Below are 19,268 nucleotides of genomic sequence, written 5' to 3'. Positions count from 1 at the left end.
AATATATAGAAAAAGTCAAAAACTCAATAACGCAAAATACAACTTTATAAACCTCAAACTATTTTATAATTCTAATATATTCTTCACTTTGTATTTACTTATTGTATAAATTTAGTACAAAAAACTCTCTTAATTTTAAAGTTAGGACTTTTGCGACATAAGTTTTTCAATTTTTCATATCTATTGGAAAAAAAATTACAAACATATTATTATTGTAAAACAAATTACAGAATAGTTAAATAATGTCGTTTGTCAATCGTTACCCGACCAATGATGGTCAGGTCGATAATGATTTTTAATATTTAGCAAAACCGATTGATCGAGTCGAGCATATAATTGGCCGATAAGTACCCCAACTAGATATGATGCGCAAGAGAGAATTAACACTATAAGTTGCTTTTATATTTTAAAATTCAGCATTTGAAATTTCTATAATGATAATTATACGAATTAAAACCAATAAAATGTCACGAAAATGAATTTGATAGTTGCTCCTTTTTGTTGAAAATACATTGATTAACTAACTGATAGTGAATTAATCATTCTTTTTCCTTGACTTTCTTTTTTCAAAATTCCTTAATTTCAACTTGGTGCGTACTATAACATGTTGTGGTTAGATATTTATGTTTGTGATTTAATATGCTCGTTTAATTTAAAAAATAAATAAAAAATGACCTAGACTATTATTTCATATATCTCGCAATAGTTGTATAATTGTCATTGAGTGGGGTCCAAAATAATGCTACAAATTAGTAGTTAAATTAGGTCAACCTTCTACCAAGATACCAAATAATAGCATCAAATCTTTATACTATGCGATTAGGTAATTCTATGAGTAACTAGTAATTCACCCGTGCGATGCACGAGATCAATTTTTTCAAAAAAAAAATATTTTGGATAAAATAAAACGAACGAAAACTTTGAACAGTTGACATACATGTAAATAATACAAAATATTCATTTGTTTGTGATTTACCTTTATATTCGCTGAAAATATTTTGTCACACAACATTGCTCGTAATTTTAGTTATATCGCCCGATTATGAGTTGATAATTATTTTTTATCTCAAATCTACTTTTATCTCTGGACATTGCGGCGTACAATTGCCTATCCACCCTAATATTAACACTAATATTCCACTAACAACTACTACTACTAATACTAAAACCAACATTGATAATACTAATACCAATACTAATATTAATACTAAAATCAACACTAATAATACTAATATTAATACTAATTTTAATATTAATACGATGATTAATACTAATAGTCTAATACTAATATTAATATCAACACTAATATTAATAATAATACGCCACTTCTAATATGAATATTTAATGTTTAAACTAATAAGCCAATACTAATAAGAAAACTAATACTAATACTAATGCTAATGCTAATGTTAATGCTAATAGGCCAAGACTAATATGAATTTGAATACTAATAATAATACTAATAATGATAATAATATTGATATTGGTATTGATACTGATACTGATATTAATTTGATACGAATATTAATACACATACTGATACACATACACATATTGATACTGATACCGATACCGATACTGATACTAATATTATTATTAATACTTATACCAATACTAATACCGATACTAATATTCATACCAATATTCATACCAATAATCATACCAATACTCATACCAATACTCATATAGATATAGATATTGATACATATATTGATACTGATATGGATACTCATACTCATACTCATACTGATATTGTTATTGATAAATACTAATACTAATAGTGATACTGATACTAATACTGATACTAATACTGATACTGATATTGATACTCATACTAATACTAATACTAATACTAATACTAATACTAATACTAATACTAATACTAATACTAATACTAATACTAATACTAATACTAATACTAATACTAATACTAATACTAATACTAATACTAATACTAATACTAATACTAATACTAATACTGATACTAATACTAATACTAATACTAATACTAATATAACTAATACTAATACTAATATTGATACTGATATTGATATTGATATTGATATTGATATTAATACTAATACTGATATTGATATTGATATTGATACTATTGATGATACTGCTACTGATATTATACTGATACTTATACTGATATTAATACTGATACGAATACTGATACTGATATTTATACCCATACTTATACTCGTACTCATACTCATACTCATACTCATACTCATACTCATACTCATACTCATGCATACTCATACTCATAGTGATATTGATACTGTTATTAATACTGATACTAATATTGATATTGGTATATACTGATACTAATATTGATATTGAGATTGACATTAATACTAATACTAATACTAATACTAATACTAATACTAATACTAATACTAATACTAATACTAATACTAATACTAATACTAATACTAATACTAATACTAATACTAATACTAATACTAATACTAAAACTAATAATAATATTAATACTAATACTAATATTAATACTAATACTACTACTAATACTAATATTAATACTCATACTCATAGAGATCTTCCTCAAATTTCAGTTTGCAATCTCAACAAATCCGTAATCGAGACCTACTTCATAAAAATCAATCTCGTAATATTGTACGTCGATTTATTTTCATTGGAATATCAAACCATTTTGTTTTAGGGAAAGAGATAATTTCTCTAAAATGTTTTTAATGATCCAAAGAATACACACACATAATGTCCTCGTTGGATTGACAACATCGATTTTCACATATGTATATTTTACTATATATTTCACACATTATTTTTAATGTGTTTTTTTCCTTCCCCGATCAATGTAGAATGCTATATAATTTATATATTTCTCTAGTTAGTATAGGTTTTTCTGCAAAAACATTACTTCTAAATCCTAATATGCTTGCATAAATAATTATTCCTATTTCAAAACATACAAAATCAAATATTGTCACAAATACATCTAGGCACAATGTTTCTAATATATCATAATATTGGAATTACAGTGAATGAAGAAGGGTGAATCTAATGTCATGTATGTACATAAAGATTCAAAAGATTAACAGCAAAAAAAAAAAATTATGAACGTACAAACTAATAATATTTTACATAAATATTAAAAAATGATAAAAATAAAAGAATTATTACGATACGTACAAATTAATATTGTAACATAAAAATATAAACACTAAAGAAGATTTATTTAAACATATTCAACAAATTATATAAGAATCTCTATTACAAATAACGAAATACATACATGAGTTACTTTAGTATTTTTTTATTACATTATCACCTTCATTAAACTCAACTTCTTCATCGAAACTAAACTTACAATTATTGAATGTATAATCAAAGATGGAAAACCAGAAGTAAAAGTTTTTAAAACCCATCCATATAATATATCTAAATCATATATTTGTATTCTACGCAACGCCACAATGCTTCTCCCTTGCGGACGTCGCCGCATATAGCACACACGATGTTATCCATGGATCTGAAAATTAAAAGGAAAGCAAAACAATGATTTGTTAGATTATTATACATACGCATACATAATAAACGTATAACGTAATAAACACTTGGCGATAAATAAAATGCTTCAAAGCGAGCATGCACATCGCACAATACTGATCGCATTATGAAATTACAAAACATAAATATGAAGAAAAAAAAGTTTTAAGGTGAGGACCTTGGTTTAGCATGATCATAACAAAACGTGTTGAGAAAGAATGAGATAAATGATCAGTTTGTGTTGATGGTCTTTATACTTCATTTTCACATACTAAATAAGTTAATAAAATACCTTTAAGCAAACAATATATTTTATTATTTTTTGTGTTACTCGGTTAGAACAAATCAAACAAATTCAAACAATTAGAATTAATAAGAATCCGAAATTATTGAGATGCATAATAAATAAATGCGTTTGTTAGGGGTTACTAAAAAAATTATTCAAATCACATGTATTGATTTGATAATAACATTAAATAGTAATAAATTAATCAGAATCAGAAATAACATAACCAAGGAAACATAACAAAAGTAACCAATTTTAATATAACATGGCTTTTAAAATATTACCACTTTTACGTGTTTATTAGGTATAAAATATTATGCTCATAATTTATTTAGCATAATACACACATTGATTTGATACAGTAATAAATAGAAACCTAAATAACATCAATTTGTATATAACAAAGACAAACATAACAAAAAATAAATAAACAAATAAAATCAGTGATCAATCATATCCTTAAAATTCATACTTTAAATAAGAATATCAAACAAATGAAATCAAGTCATTAATCTTATCCTTAAAATCAATACTTTTAACAAGAATATCAAACAAATCAAATCAAATTATTATTTTATGCTAATGTAAGACATTATTTTTTTCCTTCTCTAAAGTATAAGTTGATATGCAAAATAATCATTACAAATACTTATGTTACAACATTATCGAAAATACAAAAAAAAAATCATAATGAAAAATGCTAGGAAAATTAAATAAATAAAGTAATTTATATAATTAAAAATTATTAAAATAATTAATTCGTAATAAATGTAATAAAAAATAAAAATCTAGTTAATAATGCGTTTTATTACTTCATTAAATATTTAATGGAATAATATTGAAATATGTTACTTATATATACCATTTATTAAATTATTTATGACAATTTAAATATATTTCATTCCATTAATTGACATATTACTATTCAATTAATATATTATAATTTCCTAAGATTGAGTATATAAAAAGGACAACTCAATACAATATTTTATTCCATTAATTGACATATTATCATTGCATTAATATAATAATGCATTAATAAACTAAATTAATGTACAATTATAAAACAATATAATTACTATATAATGAATTAGTGATAATATATTAGCACTCAACATTTCAATGTAGTTAAGTGAAACAAATTAAGAAAAAAAGACGAAAACAATAAGTTTCCAAAAACAAAAACGACAGATGATCCAACTTTACACGAATTAAAAAATGAAATATATAAAATTTTAAAGAGCGAAATTGCATATATAACCATATACTAAATGAGCTTGATGAAACAATATTAAAAATAATTACAGACATATATAAAGAATAGAAAATTGATAATTGCATATAATGTTTTACATTTATCACTTCGATGACGGTCTTTTAAGGATTGAAAAAAATGAGTATTTTTTCTCGCACAATTCATATGAGATTCACGAAATTCTTTCTATTCCTTTGACGCAACCAATGTCGTCACACATAGCCCATATGTCGATATTATCCATAATATCTACAAAAATAACATAAACAAACAACAAATAACATGTTAGACTAAATACATGTATATGTGTAAATAACCATTAGACACAGACATTATATCAAAATAATGAAATAAAGAACATGTAAAACTATGAATATATTAACAACAAAAAAATACAATATTTCCTCTTTGCAGCCATTTCGGGCTGACCTATTTTTTTTATTTTTATGCGAGTGTAAAATTCGGGTGGAGAGTATGAGTGAGTGAAATGGATTGGAATGAGGGGTATTTATACTTGAATTTTATATAATAAAAAAATAAATAGTAAGTTCTTATGGAAATACACATTTAATGTTATAATCTTACCAATTATTTGATTAGATATTTTCCATGAATTAACCATATGAATCAAAACCAATCAACTTAAATAGGTAAGAAATCAAATTATATGACATAAAATTGGGGAATGATTGATAATTTATAGTAAAAAAATATTTGAAATTCAAAATTTGGAATACAAAAATTTTAATTTCAAATTTTAAATGTTGTTTAGTTATTAATATTCATAAAATTAAATTAATACATATACATTAAGTTGGCAAAATATTTAAACAAAAAAAATCCATGTATAGTGATTAATAATTATTAATGATTTGTAAAAATAATAATTATTAGTATTATTATTATTATTATTTTCGAATATTATTATTAAAAAAACTAAATTCCAAAATATATATCATAAAAAATGAGTGTTCTATTTAAAAAAAAAAGACATTCGAAAAATATATTTCGGAAAATTAAATTAAAAACGTGAGATAAAAACAATTAATCAACCGTGTATAGATAATTAAATATAATAATAATTATTTCGCTATAAAAAAATACTGTGTAAAATATGATATAAAAAATCGAATACTCGTTAAAAAATTGAGTGTTCTGAATTAAAAAAAAAAAAGAACAGACGAAAAATATAGTTCAGAAAATTAAAACTATAAAAAATATAATATTTTTAGAAATGATAGGAAATTAAATTCCTGAAATATTATATATAAATATGTGGTAATTATTAAATGATTGTGTAAATGTGAAATAGGAAAGAACTTAAAAACATACCCAAATAAAAATGACACATAATCAATTGAAGAATCCACCTCATCAATTGAACTCCAACTAAGCAATTTTGACAAATGACATCATCATTTGCCACATGTCAATCATTGAGGGGCATAGATTCTCTTTTTATATTATATATAGATTAATTTATAGAAATGGAAAAAACATATAAAATTGTGCGAACTAGAATATTGTTTATTACATCAATTCCAAGAAAACTGGTTCATCTCGCAATTTTTGTCTCATCTAAATTTTCTATAAATTTTTCAAAAGCATTTCGAAAATAGCTAAAGGGGACTTTTGAAAGTGTAAGCGACGTGGAATTACCGAAATCTGAAACAATGATGTTGAAGATAAGAATTAATTTTTGTATGAAAACTGTCTTAGTTATTAAAAGGGAGCGGCTAAAATGAATACCGTTTATTTCTAACTTCAATACCAATAACATAAAAAATAAAGAGGAAATGAGTGATAACCCCCTAGTTTTGAAAATATATATGAGGATGGATGCCCAATAAATATTTCCTTCCTAATAAAAAACTCAAATTTCTGATCTTAATTAGTGAAACCCCATAGACAACTTGAAGTACATATTTTATCCTTTTAGTTTTAATTAATATATGCCCTAACCTCCTAATCTTATCTCTTATCACTCACACGTTCCCACACCGCGCCGTTCTCTCCCTCTCAAGGGGGTATCTCAAAGGAATAATTGTAGGGGTGGACCTATCCCTATATATTTCCATATGAGGGGTGAGGGGTGAAAATCGGATGGATCGGATCGGAATTAGCCTTTTCGGAAAATTTCCAAAAAAAATCGGAAGTACAAAATCGATTCCAATTCCAATTCCAAAAATTTCGAAATCTAAAAATTCATTCCAATTCCAAAAGACCCGGAAATTTCGGAATTTCGGAAAAAAATCGGAAATCACATAAGCTTTAAAATTTCAAAACTTAGCCCAAATTTTCTAGGATGTTCATATTTTTTAAAAAATAAGAACATCCACATCGATAAAAGTAAAACTAATAATTACTAAATTTCAGTTCAAAAAAAATAAATAAATATAAACACAACATAATATCCAATAAAACTTTTAACAACAATTCATTATGTCAAAATCCTAAAACAAAACTTATAGGCGTATTGTTTTGGAAAATAAGTATAATATAAAATATGTTATTTATAGGTGTATTTTTCGGAAAAAAATCGGAAATAATATCGGAATTAAATCGGATCGGAAATCGGAAATTCCAAATATATTTTATATAATTCCAATTCCAATCCAAAAAAATCGGAAAAATTCGGAAATCGGAATGAAAAAAGTTGTTCCAAAATCGGAACTTTTCGGATCGGAACCGGCGGAAATTGGAAATTCCGTTCCAACTTGCACCCCTAGGTGTATATCAAATGATACCAAAAATAAAAGATAAATAGATAATAAATAGCTAATGACATTATTACGCTTAATGAAAATCAATACCACACACAAAACTTGTGTGATATTTATTTTATTAAGGATATTAATGTCATTACCTATTAATTTTCTATTTTTTATGTTGGTGGTATTGAAATAAGAAATAAACGGTATTTGTTTTAGCCGTCCCCTTACTAAAAGCGTCAGACGTTTATCATTTCATTTAGGAATAATTCCAATGGTTGCGACTTTAGTTATAGTTCGGCCCAAATAAATAATTATGGTTCGTCCCACGTAAAAGAACTAAAGCTGGGAGCAGGCCTTGTGTTAAGCCCAAATAATGATCTAATTGTTCCATTCGAATTTATTCTAATACGAGATTAAAGTATTTTAAATTGATTTTTGTTTTAAGATCTTAGAATGAACTGGATTATAAATTAATGACATATACTGTTGGATTTTGGGCCAAATGGACTATTTAATTCAGTCTATTTACTCATTTCTCCCCATAAGCCCAACAAAAATATTAGATCAACATCACAACCGTCCAAATTTTGGTCAAAGCTTGAGAAATTATTAGATTTTCAATGCATCATTGATTCTTATCTTTTGATCCAGAATTTATTCGAGTTACTTAACCCTCGTCCGTCTTTCTATCTCTCTTGCTCTAATTTAGGATCTCTCTCTTCGCGCCGTACTACCGCGTGCTTTCAATTCTTCTTGTTTGCTTCCGACGACACTCTCATTGACGATGACGATGGATATACCTAAACTGTCTTCGCCCTTGGAGACAATTCTTCTTTACCCATCTATATATATATATTGTTAGTTTCCGAGAGAGAGAGATAAGAAGTGAGAGAAATACACATGTAACTAATTTGAATCTTAACCTACTTTCTAGATCTATGTTATTTGAAGAGCGAGTGAGATCCACTTATGAGTGTGGGAAACACGAGAGTTCAAATTCTGTAAGGTTGTGGGTATAGGGTGAGAGCAAGATCCGAGTGATTTTGTTTAGATCTAGGACTCCGAGTTATTTGTGCTGAACTGTTGACGCCACAACCAATAGTTTTGTAGACAGGAAACGTGACATAGAAAATTGATCCGTAACATAAACTTGAGCTTTCCGCCCCCATTCGTTGGAGTTCAGATACTCATAACTTCTCCGTTGGTTTGTTTCTTCAGTTTACGGTTTTTTTTTTCTTTCAACGTTCTTAGATAATTTATAATCCCCTAATCTCATTCTATGCTGATCAATATATAGTTGCTTATATCTAAATATTGTAAAAACAAAACTTAAAATATGTGATATACAAGATGCCAACAAAGAACCCCAAAAAACTAAATACATGACCTTTCGTCACTATATTCTGCTTTGTGTTTTCACGTTTTTTGTCTTAATCAATTAAATCCAAGGAGATGACCAAAAATATATATCCGCATTTTCACTTCAAAAATTAAAGCATTATAATTTATAAACCTAGGATATTTATTTTTCTTATCATTAATTTAATTATTACCCTAACTAATAATGTATATTTCCCGAAAAATAGAAAAGGAAAAAAAAACAAGAACCAATAGAAAGTTTCAAATTTATGACATATAAAAATCAATACAAACAGAGCACAAATGCATTCACTAATTATAAGTTAGTAAGCACTAAGTACAAGATTACAAATTTTCACAGAATTTTTGACAATGCACCACCCCACTAGAGTAAATAAAGGTCAAATGTCAAAAAGTCTGTGAAAACCCAAATCTCTGCTTCCTAATTAACACAACCTAATTAATTAAAACATTGAAACCCACTAAAAAATACTCGGGTTAATTAATAATAATTCCTATTATCCCTAATTAAGTACCCCGAACACACACACACACTAGTGCCCTAATTATTATTATTATTATTATTATTATAAAATTAAAGATGCAAGGATTTTTTCATATAGCACAAAACCAGTCAGCAGGAGGAGTGTAATGAAGGGCGGCACGTGACATCATCCACTTTCCATGCAAGTTGTGTGACCCGGATCCGGATCCGGATCCGGACCCGGCCGAGTTATAAACCCCGTTCCAGATCTCCGTAAAAGCTCTGACGATAATGCCATGGTAGTACGGCGAGTTGAGCTGCAAGAAACAGTTGAGCAGCTCTTTCAGATCGTCCTTCGCGTATATCTCCTTCTCCAGAATCATCTGCAGCATCGACTGCCGGAAGTCCAGATACGGGTCGTCGGAGTCCTTCTCCACCGCCACGCTCGACCCGCCGATCCTCCCGAATCCCTGCACCGCCTTCAGGCTCCTCACGTCGGAGTCCGTGTCCGATGAGTCCCCGCAGCCGCCCCCCTGCGGCGTCTCCACGGCGGAGGAGAACGTGGTCGTCGTCGTGTCCCAGGAGTAGGCGCTGGAGGACGAGTAGTGGCGGTGGCTCGGCTTCTTCCGTCCCCCGCCGCCTCCCGCCGCCCTCGGCCGCGGGTTGAACACGGCGGAGATTTTCGGCCTCCGGCAGCTGCTGCTGCACCCCACGCTCACCGCGTTCAGAATGTACTTCTTCTTGCTGCTAATTGACATTGTAATTTACACGCTCAGTGTGTGTGAATTTTTATTTTTTATTTTTAATTTTTCTTTTTCTCAGTTAGAAAAAAAAGTGGTGTGTGAATTGTGATGCATTGGAGTTGGGGAATGATGAAAATGATTATGATTCTGTTCTAATATATAAAACTCTGCATGTGAGCGCTCTTGTGGGACCCACCCCCGCGCTAACCTCACCGCGTTTTGACTCACAGTCATGCACTAATGATGCGTAACAGGCGTGTGACGGTAAGCGTTGAAAGTCAACATCTTTATTATCTGCAAATTGGTATTAAGGAGGAGTGAATGGGGGAAGATATGAGTGTGTATTAAAGAAAAGGGTGTATTTAGTTATAATAGCTTAAAATAATAATAAGGTATAAAGAAGAAATATATATAATAATAATATAGGAAAAATTAATTAAAGGGAGGAAACCTGACATGACAGTAGGCATGATGATCTGGGGATCAATTAAGTAACAAATTAATATCAGCCACATGATTATAATCAACGCTTCAGATCTAATGCGCAGGACTAAGAAGCTTCACTTTGTCAGTATTTAATAAATTAATTTACAATTTACTTCAAGTTTTCTCTCTCCCTCTCTCTCTCTCTGTGCTTTGCTTTGTCTGTTTTACCCTTTGTCATGGAATGTGCAAGACTCGAGTAAATTGTAGTTAAGTAGAGGATAAATTACAATAGTCCTAAAAAACTTAGGCTAAATAACGAAAAAAACTCGATCTTATATCTGCAGTTACGATGTTTGTTTGTATTTTACACTTACCCTATTGTAGTGTGATTTTTCACGTATTTTTTTTTTAATTACAAGGAATATTTTCGGAAAATGTCAACTCTACCCATATAGATGACATTTCTTTATGTTAATTTTTAAAGGCAAAAATTGCTCACAGGGATCTTCGTTCAAACACTTTATTATTATTATTATTATTAATTAACACTTTTACAATTTTTTAGTATTATCATTACGCGTAAGAGGGTAATTTTTATCTTTAAAAAGTAGCATAAAAAAATGTCACATCTGCCACGGTAAAATTGATATTTTTTGAGAAATATTAAATCTAATAAACAAGATTCTCTAAAAAATCATACCGTATATGGTCGGTATTAGGGCTCGTAATTGAGTTGCACTCGTAAGCTCGATGAGTTTTTCGAACTCAAACTCGAGCTTTCTGACGAGTCGAGCTCGAGGTTTCTTTTGGTCAATCCCCTGACTTATGGTCAAATTACGAAAACCCCCTCAGGTTTTGGTAATTACAACCACCCCTCCTATGCGAATTACAGCCAACCCCTGAGGTAAGTTCAAATTATGAAAACATCTATTATGTTTAGGTAATTACAACTACACCCTCAACTATGAATCTCCTTACTCTTCCCCCCTAATGGTGTCAAATTAAACATAATCTTCTAGATTCCGCGGAATGTTCTCTAGCTTGTACTCGTTTAGTGCAAAAATGTCATTTCTGATGCACCACAATCTGATATTACAAGCCAAAAAATACATCTTATGATCATCTTACTTCAAACTTTCGAATATTCCATATAATCTAGAAGATTTCACTAATTTGACACCGTAAGGGTGGACGTTTTAAGAAGATTCATAGGTTAGAGGGTGGTTGTAATTACCCAAATAAGAGAGATTTTTTCGTAATTTAATCTTATCTGAGGAGTGATCGTAATTTACCGTATTGTCTATTATATTTTATTCGAAATCTTTACAATGATATTTACCTGGTAATAGTTAACATCTCAAATTAGGTTATGTTCTTATGGTATATTCTTTTAATGATTTAAGTTCAATCATTAGAATTAATAATAAAATAATTAACATCTTACATCATAAAAAGATAAGTTAGGTACATACACATGAGACTAATTAGATGGGATTTTGAAATTAATTTATACGTTTGTTTCTGAAATTACAATTTATTTAATAAAATAAATCATTAATTTTGTTTTTTAGTTTTATAGTTTTTTTTTTTTTTTTTTTTGAGAAAATGGATTATAAGGGGAATTTTTTTACAAATTAACGTAAAAACTTATACAAGTACTATTATTTGTCTTCTGTGTCCTAATTATATTTTAATTTCTTGAAATGTGTTTCAATTTTAATAGTAGATGAAGACAGATTTTGGGTGAGAAGAGAAAATAGATTTTGGTCAAAATGTCAACCCCGAGTCTGCAGCTATAGTTCTCTTTGGTGGGAAAAGATAGACGTTGGGATTTGAAATATTAATAACCAAAAAATAAAAAAATGTAGCAAAAACTACTGCATGCAGGTGTTTTAATGCAATTCAATGATACAATTTAATATATGTGTACCACTTGCTCACCTATTCCAACACTTCAAATATTTGGATTAATTTTTTGATTCTCTCATTTGGGGAACGTGTCATTATCCGATTGGCTCTTGGCCCTATTGAGTATTGATTGTTCTTGCCTTTTTTTTTTTTTTTGCAATGTAGGGTTCCATCAAAATTATTGCCCCCAATAATAGATGAGCTTTCGTTATGTTATTTCTACGGTACATTTGCTGAAGATTACGTTCGTGAATTTTCTATATTGATTTATACATAACAATATGCGTTTGTGTGTAAATATATGGTAACGATTGATCGGTTGAATTTCACTCGATGTAGCGCATAGTTTAAATCCTGATAGGGTAAGAATATAGTGTAATTAACATGAAATATTTTTTCTTGTCAAAACTTTAGATCGAGGTCAAACAAATAACTTGGCTAAGTGCGATTTTCACCCATATATCTTGACATTTGCGTACTATTAACTGAGACAAAAGTTTACTTAGTTCATATATATAGTTGCGGGTTCTTTTGATAAAAAAAAAGGTTTTTTTTAATGAAAATATAACTAAATTATGAACTATCGTAGATATTTCTCCAAATTAAAAACTCCATAAGTAATCAACCGTCGAAATTGATTTTTGTTGTAAAAAAATTTTGGCCGAGCTTAAACAAATTACTTGGTTAAGTGTGTTTTTCACCTATATATTGTGAGATTCAAATATAATTGACTAAGACAAAAGTTTATCTAAATATCTTATGATTTATTTTTAAACATTATAAAGTAAAAATTGAATAAATTGATGGCCAATAATACAACTAACTGACCCATTGTTTACCCAAAGCCAAACCCGATAAAGTCTGACAAAGTCGCCATCTAATATTCGACGCCAGGGGCGGATCCAGGATGAAAAGTTAGCGGGGGGGGGGGGGGGTGTTAAATTATCGGGGTTCGGGGCAGCGCACCGAAAAAAAAAATTAGGTTCACAAAACACTGCAAAAAGAAGTTTATATTGTTAAATTTTAATTCAAATAGTACATATTATAATCTTGTCATATTTCAAGCATAAAAAAAAAACTAATTAATCCAAATCATTCTAATAATGTATTGCATTTAATTATTTAAGTAGTTCAAAACACCGTTCCATTTTATTTTTTAAAGGTATTAATAAAAGAATAAAAAATAAATACATAATTATAATTTTTTTATTAAAAATAGTACTAGTTTTCACCATTTTATGTTATATTATTATATTAAATATAATATATATATGTATATATATATATATATGTGTGTATATATAATTTATATAAAATTATGGTGACAAAACAAAATATTGAAGGGTTAAGAAATATATTTACAAAACAATTGTGGGGGGACTAATATTCAAAAAAAATAACTACAAAATAGCTAAAAAGAATTTCTTTTTTTTCTTGGGGGGGGGGGGTGGGGGGGGGGTTACAGCTCCCGCCTGCCCCTTCAAAGATCCGCCACTGTCCGACGCATTTTGGTCGGACCGGTAATGATTGTCAATATTCGACAAAATTGAGTGGTCATATTTGATAGATAATTGACCGATAATTACTCGACCCGATCCATGTACAACTCTACTCCTTTTCTATCAACATAGATACCTTAATTTAGAAATTTGAAAATTTTCGTGGTGAAATAGAAAAGTAGCCTGAGAAAACATTATTGTATTTATAAATGAAACTGAGTAAATATGGATGAAATAGTTTTTGATGATTAATAAGATTGAATAAATGTTGTGGCAAATAAAATAAATAAATATTACAGGTGATGTGACGTATAGCTGCTTCAGCATATGTAATAATAGCTCAGCTCATAGTGCAATATATGTTTGCTCATTTACTTATATACCCTGCGCCTCTCAAGTCAACTTAAAACCACTGCACTCGAGCACTCTTCGCAGCTCGCAGGTACACATTGTAATTACTCCGATCCACTCACCCCATCTCTTGCATTTTTTCTTATTATTTTTAAATATTTTTTTAATAAAGATTAATTAAATATTCCTTGACAAATGAAAAAAAAATGGTAATAACTAATAAATTAATAATGTATATGGTTTTATCAGCCATCATGTTATATTTACTATAAATAGATTTTTCTGCAGTGAATTAATTAGTGGAGTAAGACGGTGAGGTGGCGTTAGTTGATCCCGTTCGAACTCTTTTGCTGACACGTCACATATTGTTAATCTAGTGTAGTTTACATCTCTTGTGTTATTTCGAATACTTTTTATATATAAAAAAAAAAGCTACATTAAATGAAATAGTAATCAATTTTTAAGTTTTGTATTGAATTTTTTAAATTAACTAAAGGGAAAATTAGCTAATAGTCACTACTTAAAGACATTAAATAGAGATACGAACGGAAACGTGTTTCGCTTGTTTAAAAATTGCTCGTAAAATAATTTCATTTCATACAAATATGTTACACGCTATCAATTACCATGTTTTCAAACACGTCTTACTTATGGTTCAAACAATGACTTTACGGTGTTGTTTGCATCATTTAAGATTTTCTCGATTAAAAAATGACAAAAATACGGATTTGTGCATCTTTTTTATTAATGTTGCTTATGGGTTTTGTCTGCTTGGGCCGAAATTATCCACGGCACGGGCGCACTCAATTGTAAGTCATTGTGCGCAGACAATCAACTTCAAGCTAAAATTTGGCCTTCTTTCAGTTCGAATTTCAGAAAACTCTTAATATGAAATTATAAATGGGTGTATACTTATGAATTGGCTTTCCAATGCCTCTTGAATTAGGTCCTTAATCCAACATGATACGAATGAGTGATGATGAAAACTATAGACACGGTCAAACAACCTGTTGCAAAATTTTATTCGTCGCAAGTTGATTTTCCTTTTGAACTTTATTTACTACAATATCCTGAAAATTGAGCAAATCTACAAAAAGTGAGGAGTTCGAATTTTTATAATATACGACATAAGTAGAAGTATCAATATCTCCCGCGACCATATATATATATATATATATATTTTGTGTTCATAATAGAGGAAGCTAAGTAATTTTTTATTTTTTCTTTTTCTATAAAAAGGTTTGTTGTTTGGAGACAAACTACATACCAATTGGTTGAATGTAGAAAAAAACAAGCACCAAAATGGAATGAGATTCATGTAAGAAAGACATAAAAACCAATTCCATGTGAACTTGTGGGATAACACTTTTAGTGGGAAACATCTTTTTTTATTGCCACTAGAGAACACATATAACTTGTTCCTTAACAGAATTAACAGCAATTATCTCTGTGTACAAAGATACACAGGAATTTAATTAGTGGTTGTTTCAGATAATAAAATTGCCAGCAAATTTGAAGGCATAACAAACAATTCAGGGTCCAATTTTGCTGTAAAAAGGAAACATATGATGATATTTTTTATGCCTCATATATATTTAATATTTTTGTTGAATTAAAAGATCTTTTGCTATCTATTGTCTAATTAAAGGGACTATTAGTGAGAACCCCCTCTAACACTATTTTAATAAGGATGGGTCCAGCTCATTTTCCTTTATTAGTGAGAAACCCATTTTTTTTGTATTCTCAAATTTACCCTCCCACTATTCACTACTCATTATCCATTAGTTTGATATATTTTTTTATTTTTTATATTTTAATTTTAATTTTCGTTTTTTTATTTATTTCTTCTTTAAAAAATAATATTTAAAAAAAAAATTTATGTTTTTTTTAATATTTTTCTTTAAATATTCCTTTTCTATATTATTTTAGTTTTCAGTTAAAACAACTATATGCCAATAAAACGACTATTATTAAAACGACTATTACGAAAACAACTATATTACTGTACGAAAACAACTATATTGTTGTACGAAAACAACTATATTACTGTACGAAAACAACTATATATCTGTAAATAACACCAACACAATTTCAACAAAAAACAAACATCCAATATACTATTGATTGAACACAAAATTAGTCTTCAATATAAGAATTCAACCAAAATCTCCAACTAAGAAAATTGAGATTCAAAAATTGGGTTAAAAAAATCAGAGAAGAAGAAGAACCACAACAATCAAATAATATTGGCGGTGGTCTCTATTGAAATCTCAAACGCAATATCAACCCTAGCGCCGCTGCGTAGTCTCGTCATTCTCCCTACCGAAAACCCTAATACCGTCCATGACGAGAGAATTCCAGGGGTGGAGACCGCCTTCTTTTCGCGGCGGTGGAGGGAGGAACACCGATGGGAGAGAGTAGACGACGACACAGAGACAGAAGATGGTTGGATGGCAGCATCGACAATGCAGAGATGGGGAGGGTTGGAGGCGGCGGTTTATAGAGAGAAAAGGGAGAGAGAAATAAGAGAAATAGATATAACGTAAAATAGGTTTGGTTATTTTAAATATAACATAGAAGGACAAATTAGGTATATTAGTAATGTTAAATATAATATTAATTAAAAAATAAATTATTTAATATAAGGTAGTGGGTTCTCACTAATAATGAAAAAGAGGTTATATCCACCCTTATATAAGTAAATGAATTGGGGGTTTTCACTAATTATCCCCTAATTAAAATTAGATTTCCGAGTACTTTAAATGTCCGTTATCTCTTGGTGCGAAAAACGTTCCGTTGACTATGATTGCCTAACTGTTGACCGTGAATTGACCCGTGAGCCATGAAGCGGAGAATGGACAACCGGTCGGGATTGCGGTTTTACTCTTCAAATAAAACTGTTGATTCAACCAACCAATTTTTTTAAGGGTGAAAATTAGAATAAAATTTTTTAATGCTGATTTGTTTCCGAAATTTTTCAATTTTGAAATTATATTTTTTTATTCCGAATTTCGAAAGTTTCAATTCAAGTTTTTCTATAAAAAAAATTCGAACAAACTTGGAAGCATAATACATTCAGATTTCCGATCCAATTTTAGTTTTCGAAAATACCGAATATTTCCGAAAACTACACTTATAAGTTATAATATCAATATTTATTATTATGTATATTTTGTATTATAGGTGATTAAAAACTTGGCATTTCCCAATTTTGCCGATTCTAATCCGAAAATCTCCGATTTGGAACAAAACAAATTCATTCCAATTTTCATTTTTTTCGGGAATGAAATTGGAATTAGTTTACCACTTCTGAAATAAATAAAAATGTATTTTTTTTTTTCGAAAAATGCTTATGTCAATCTAATCCGTCCGATTTTTACCCCTACTAAATTTTCACCAATTTTTTTAATCAAACAAGAACAGCCCGTTATTGAACCGGCTCGAAACCAACAAAATCACCGATGCATCAATTTACAGTTTTAAATCTCGATCCAACGAAATCCGAATTTTGAAATCTGATACACAGATTTTCCAAACCAAATGAATAAAAAAAATCAAACCAGCAAAATTCACAAAAATGCACTGCACCTATAGCTATGTTCATTCACAATATCAAGTGCATATTTAAGTACAACCTAAATGTGTGTATAGTTCATGGGTTTAAACCTAATCCAAGATCTTCATAAATATTCGTATATTATTACAACCTAATACAAACCCATATCCTACGAGATATATATATATATATATATATATATATATATATATATATATATACGAAATGTACAAAGTACAGAAAAACCATACATAGTATAATGCAAAAAGCAACTTTATTTAGCAGTGAACTGTCACTGAACCCCCAATCAAATAGATCCCACTTTACTTGTACTCTTCAATGCCGACATTTTGGCTTCAAAACTATATATTGTTAAAGTCAGTACTTGCTATTTCTGTGTCACTTTATTTTTATTTTTATAAATTTATAAATTAATTAATTAAATAATTAAATAAAGAGAAAAAAAGATAAAAAGGAAAAGTTAAGAAAATGGGAGACTACTTTTACTTTATTGATATGATAGTTCAATTCTTATCACCTTTACTTTTTAAGCAAATAGGTTTTAGTTGAGAGCCCATCTTGTTGCCTAAGAATTGGACAACTCTAACATATTCTTGATTATTGATCAAAAGGGCTGAAAATATTGGTGAAATTAAAGAGTAAATTACAACCAAAACCCTCGAGGTAATGTCGATTTATGCAAAAACCCATTTTTTATACTTATATTCAACTTCTTGCAATTTGTAGATTTCTTATATTGATCATACCCTATTGTAAGGTATTGTATGTAAGAAATTTACAAACTGCAGGCGATGAATGTGATTATGGAAAAAGAAGGGGTGTTTTTGTATTTATAATTTATTTCAGAGAGATGGTTGTAATTTATCTGGATTTAAATATAATGTTTGTGATTTTTTTTTTCCACAAAAGTTGCGCGGTAGGTAAAAAGGGTGGATGAGTATATACAAAATCTTGTGATTTAAGTACTCCTTTGGTTGCACCAAAAGGTGAAATAGATCGTTCCCAGGGGCGCCATTCCCTAACTCGATAGATTTTTTTTTATGGAGAAACGTAAATCATGCGGACTCAACGTTCGTTAGGCATGTAAATCGTTCTTTCATTGTCTTCTAAATTTATTATTTGATAATCTATT

At 29.0% G+C, this 19,268-nt stretch overlaps 1 protein-coding gene across 1 annotated transcript; it reads right to left on the bottom strand.

The window, feature by feature from the left end:
* Positions 1-9,398: 9,398 nt before the first annotated feature.
* Positions 9,399-10,689, bottom strand: LOC105949933 (uncharacterized). Its single transcript, XM_012973239.2, has one exon. It carries the CDS (start codon positions 10,388-10,390, stop codon positions 9,764-9,766), a length of 627 nt encoding a protein of 208 aa, XP_012828693.2. The 5' UTR covers positions 10,391-10,689; the 3' UTR covers positions 9,399-9,763.
* Between the last annotated feature and the right edge of the window lie 8,579 nt (positions 10,690-19,268).

This window comes from Erythranthe guttata, chromosome 10 (genome assembly GCF_056151865.1).
Source record: "Erythranthe guttata isolate IM_541 chromosome 10, IM_541, whole genome shotgun sequence".
NCBI lineage: Eukaryota > Viridiplantae > Streptophyta > Magnoliopsida > Lamiales > Phrymaceae > Erythranthe > Erythranthe guttata.
Note: the sequence above shows the minus strand (reverse complement) of the source record. Positions and strands in the feature narration are given on the sequence as shown.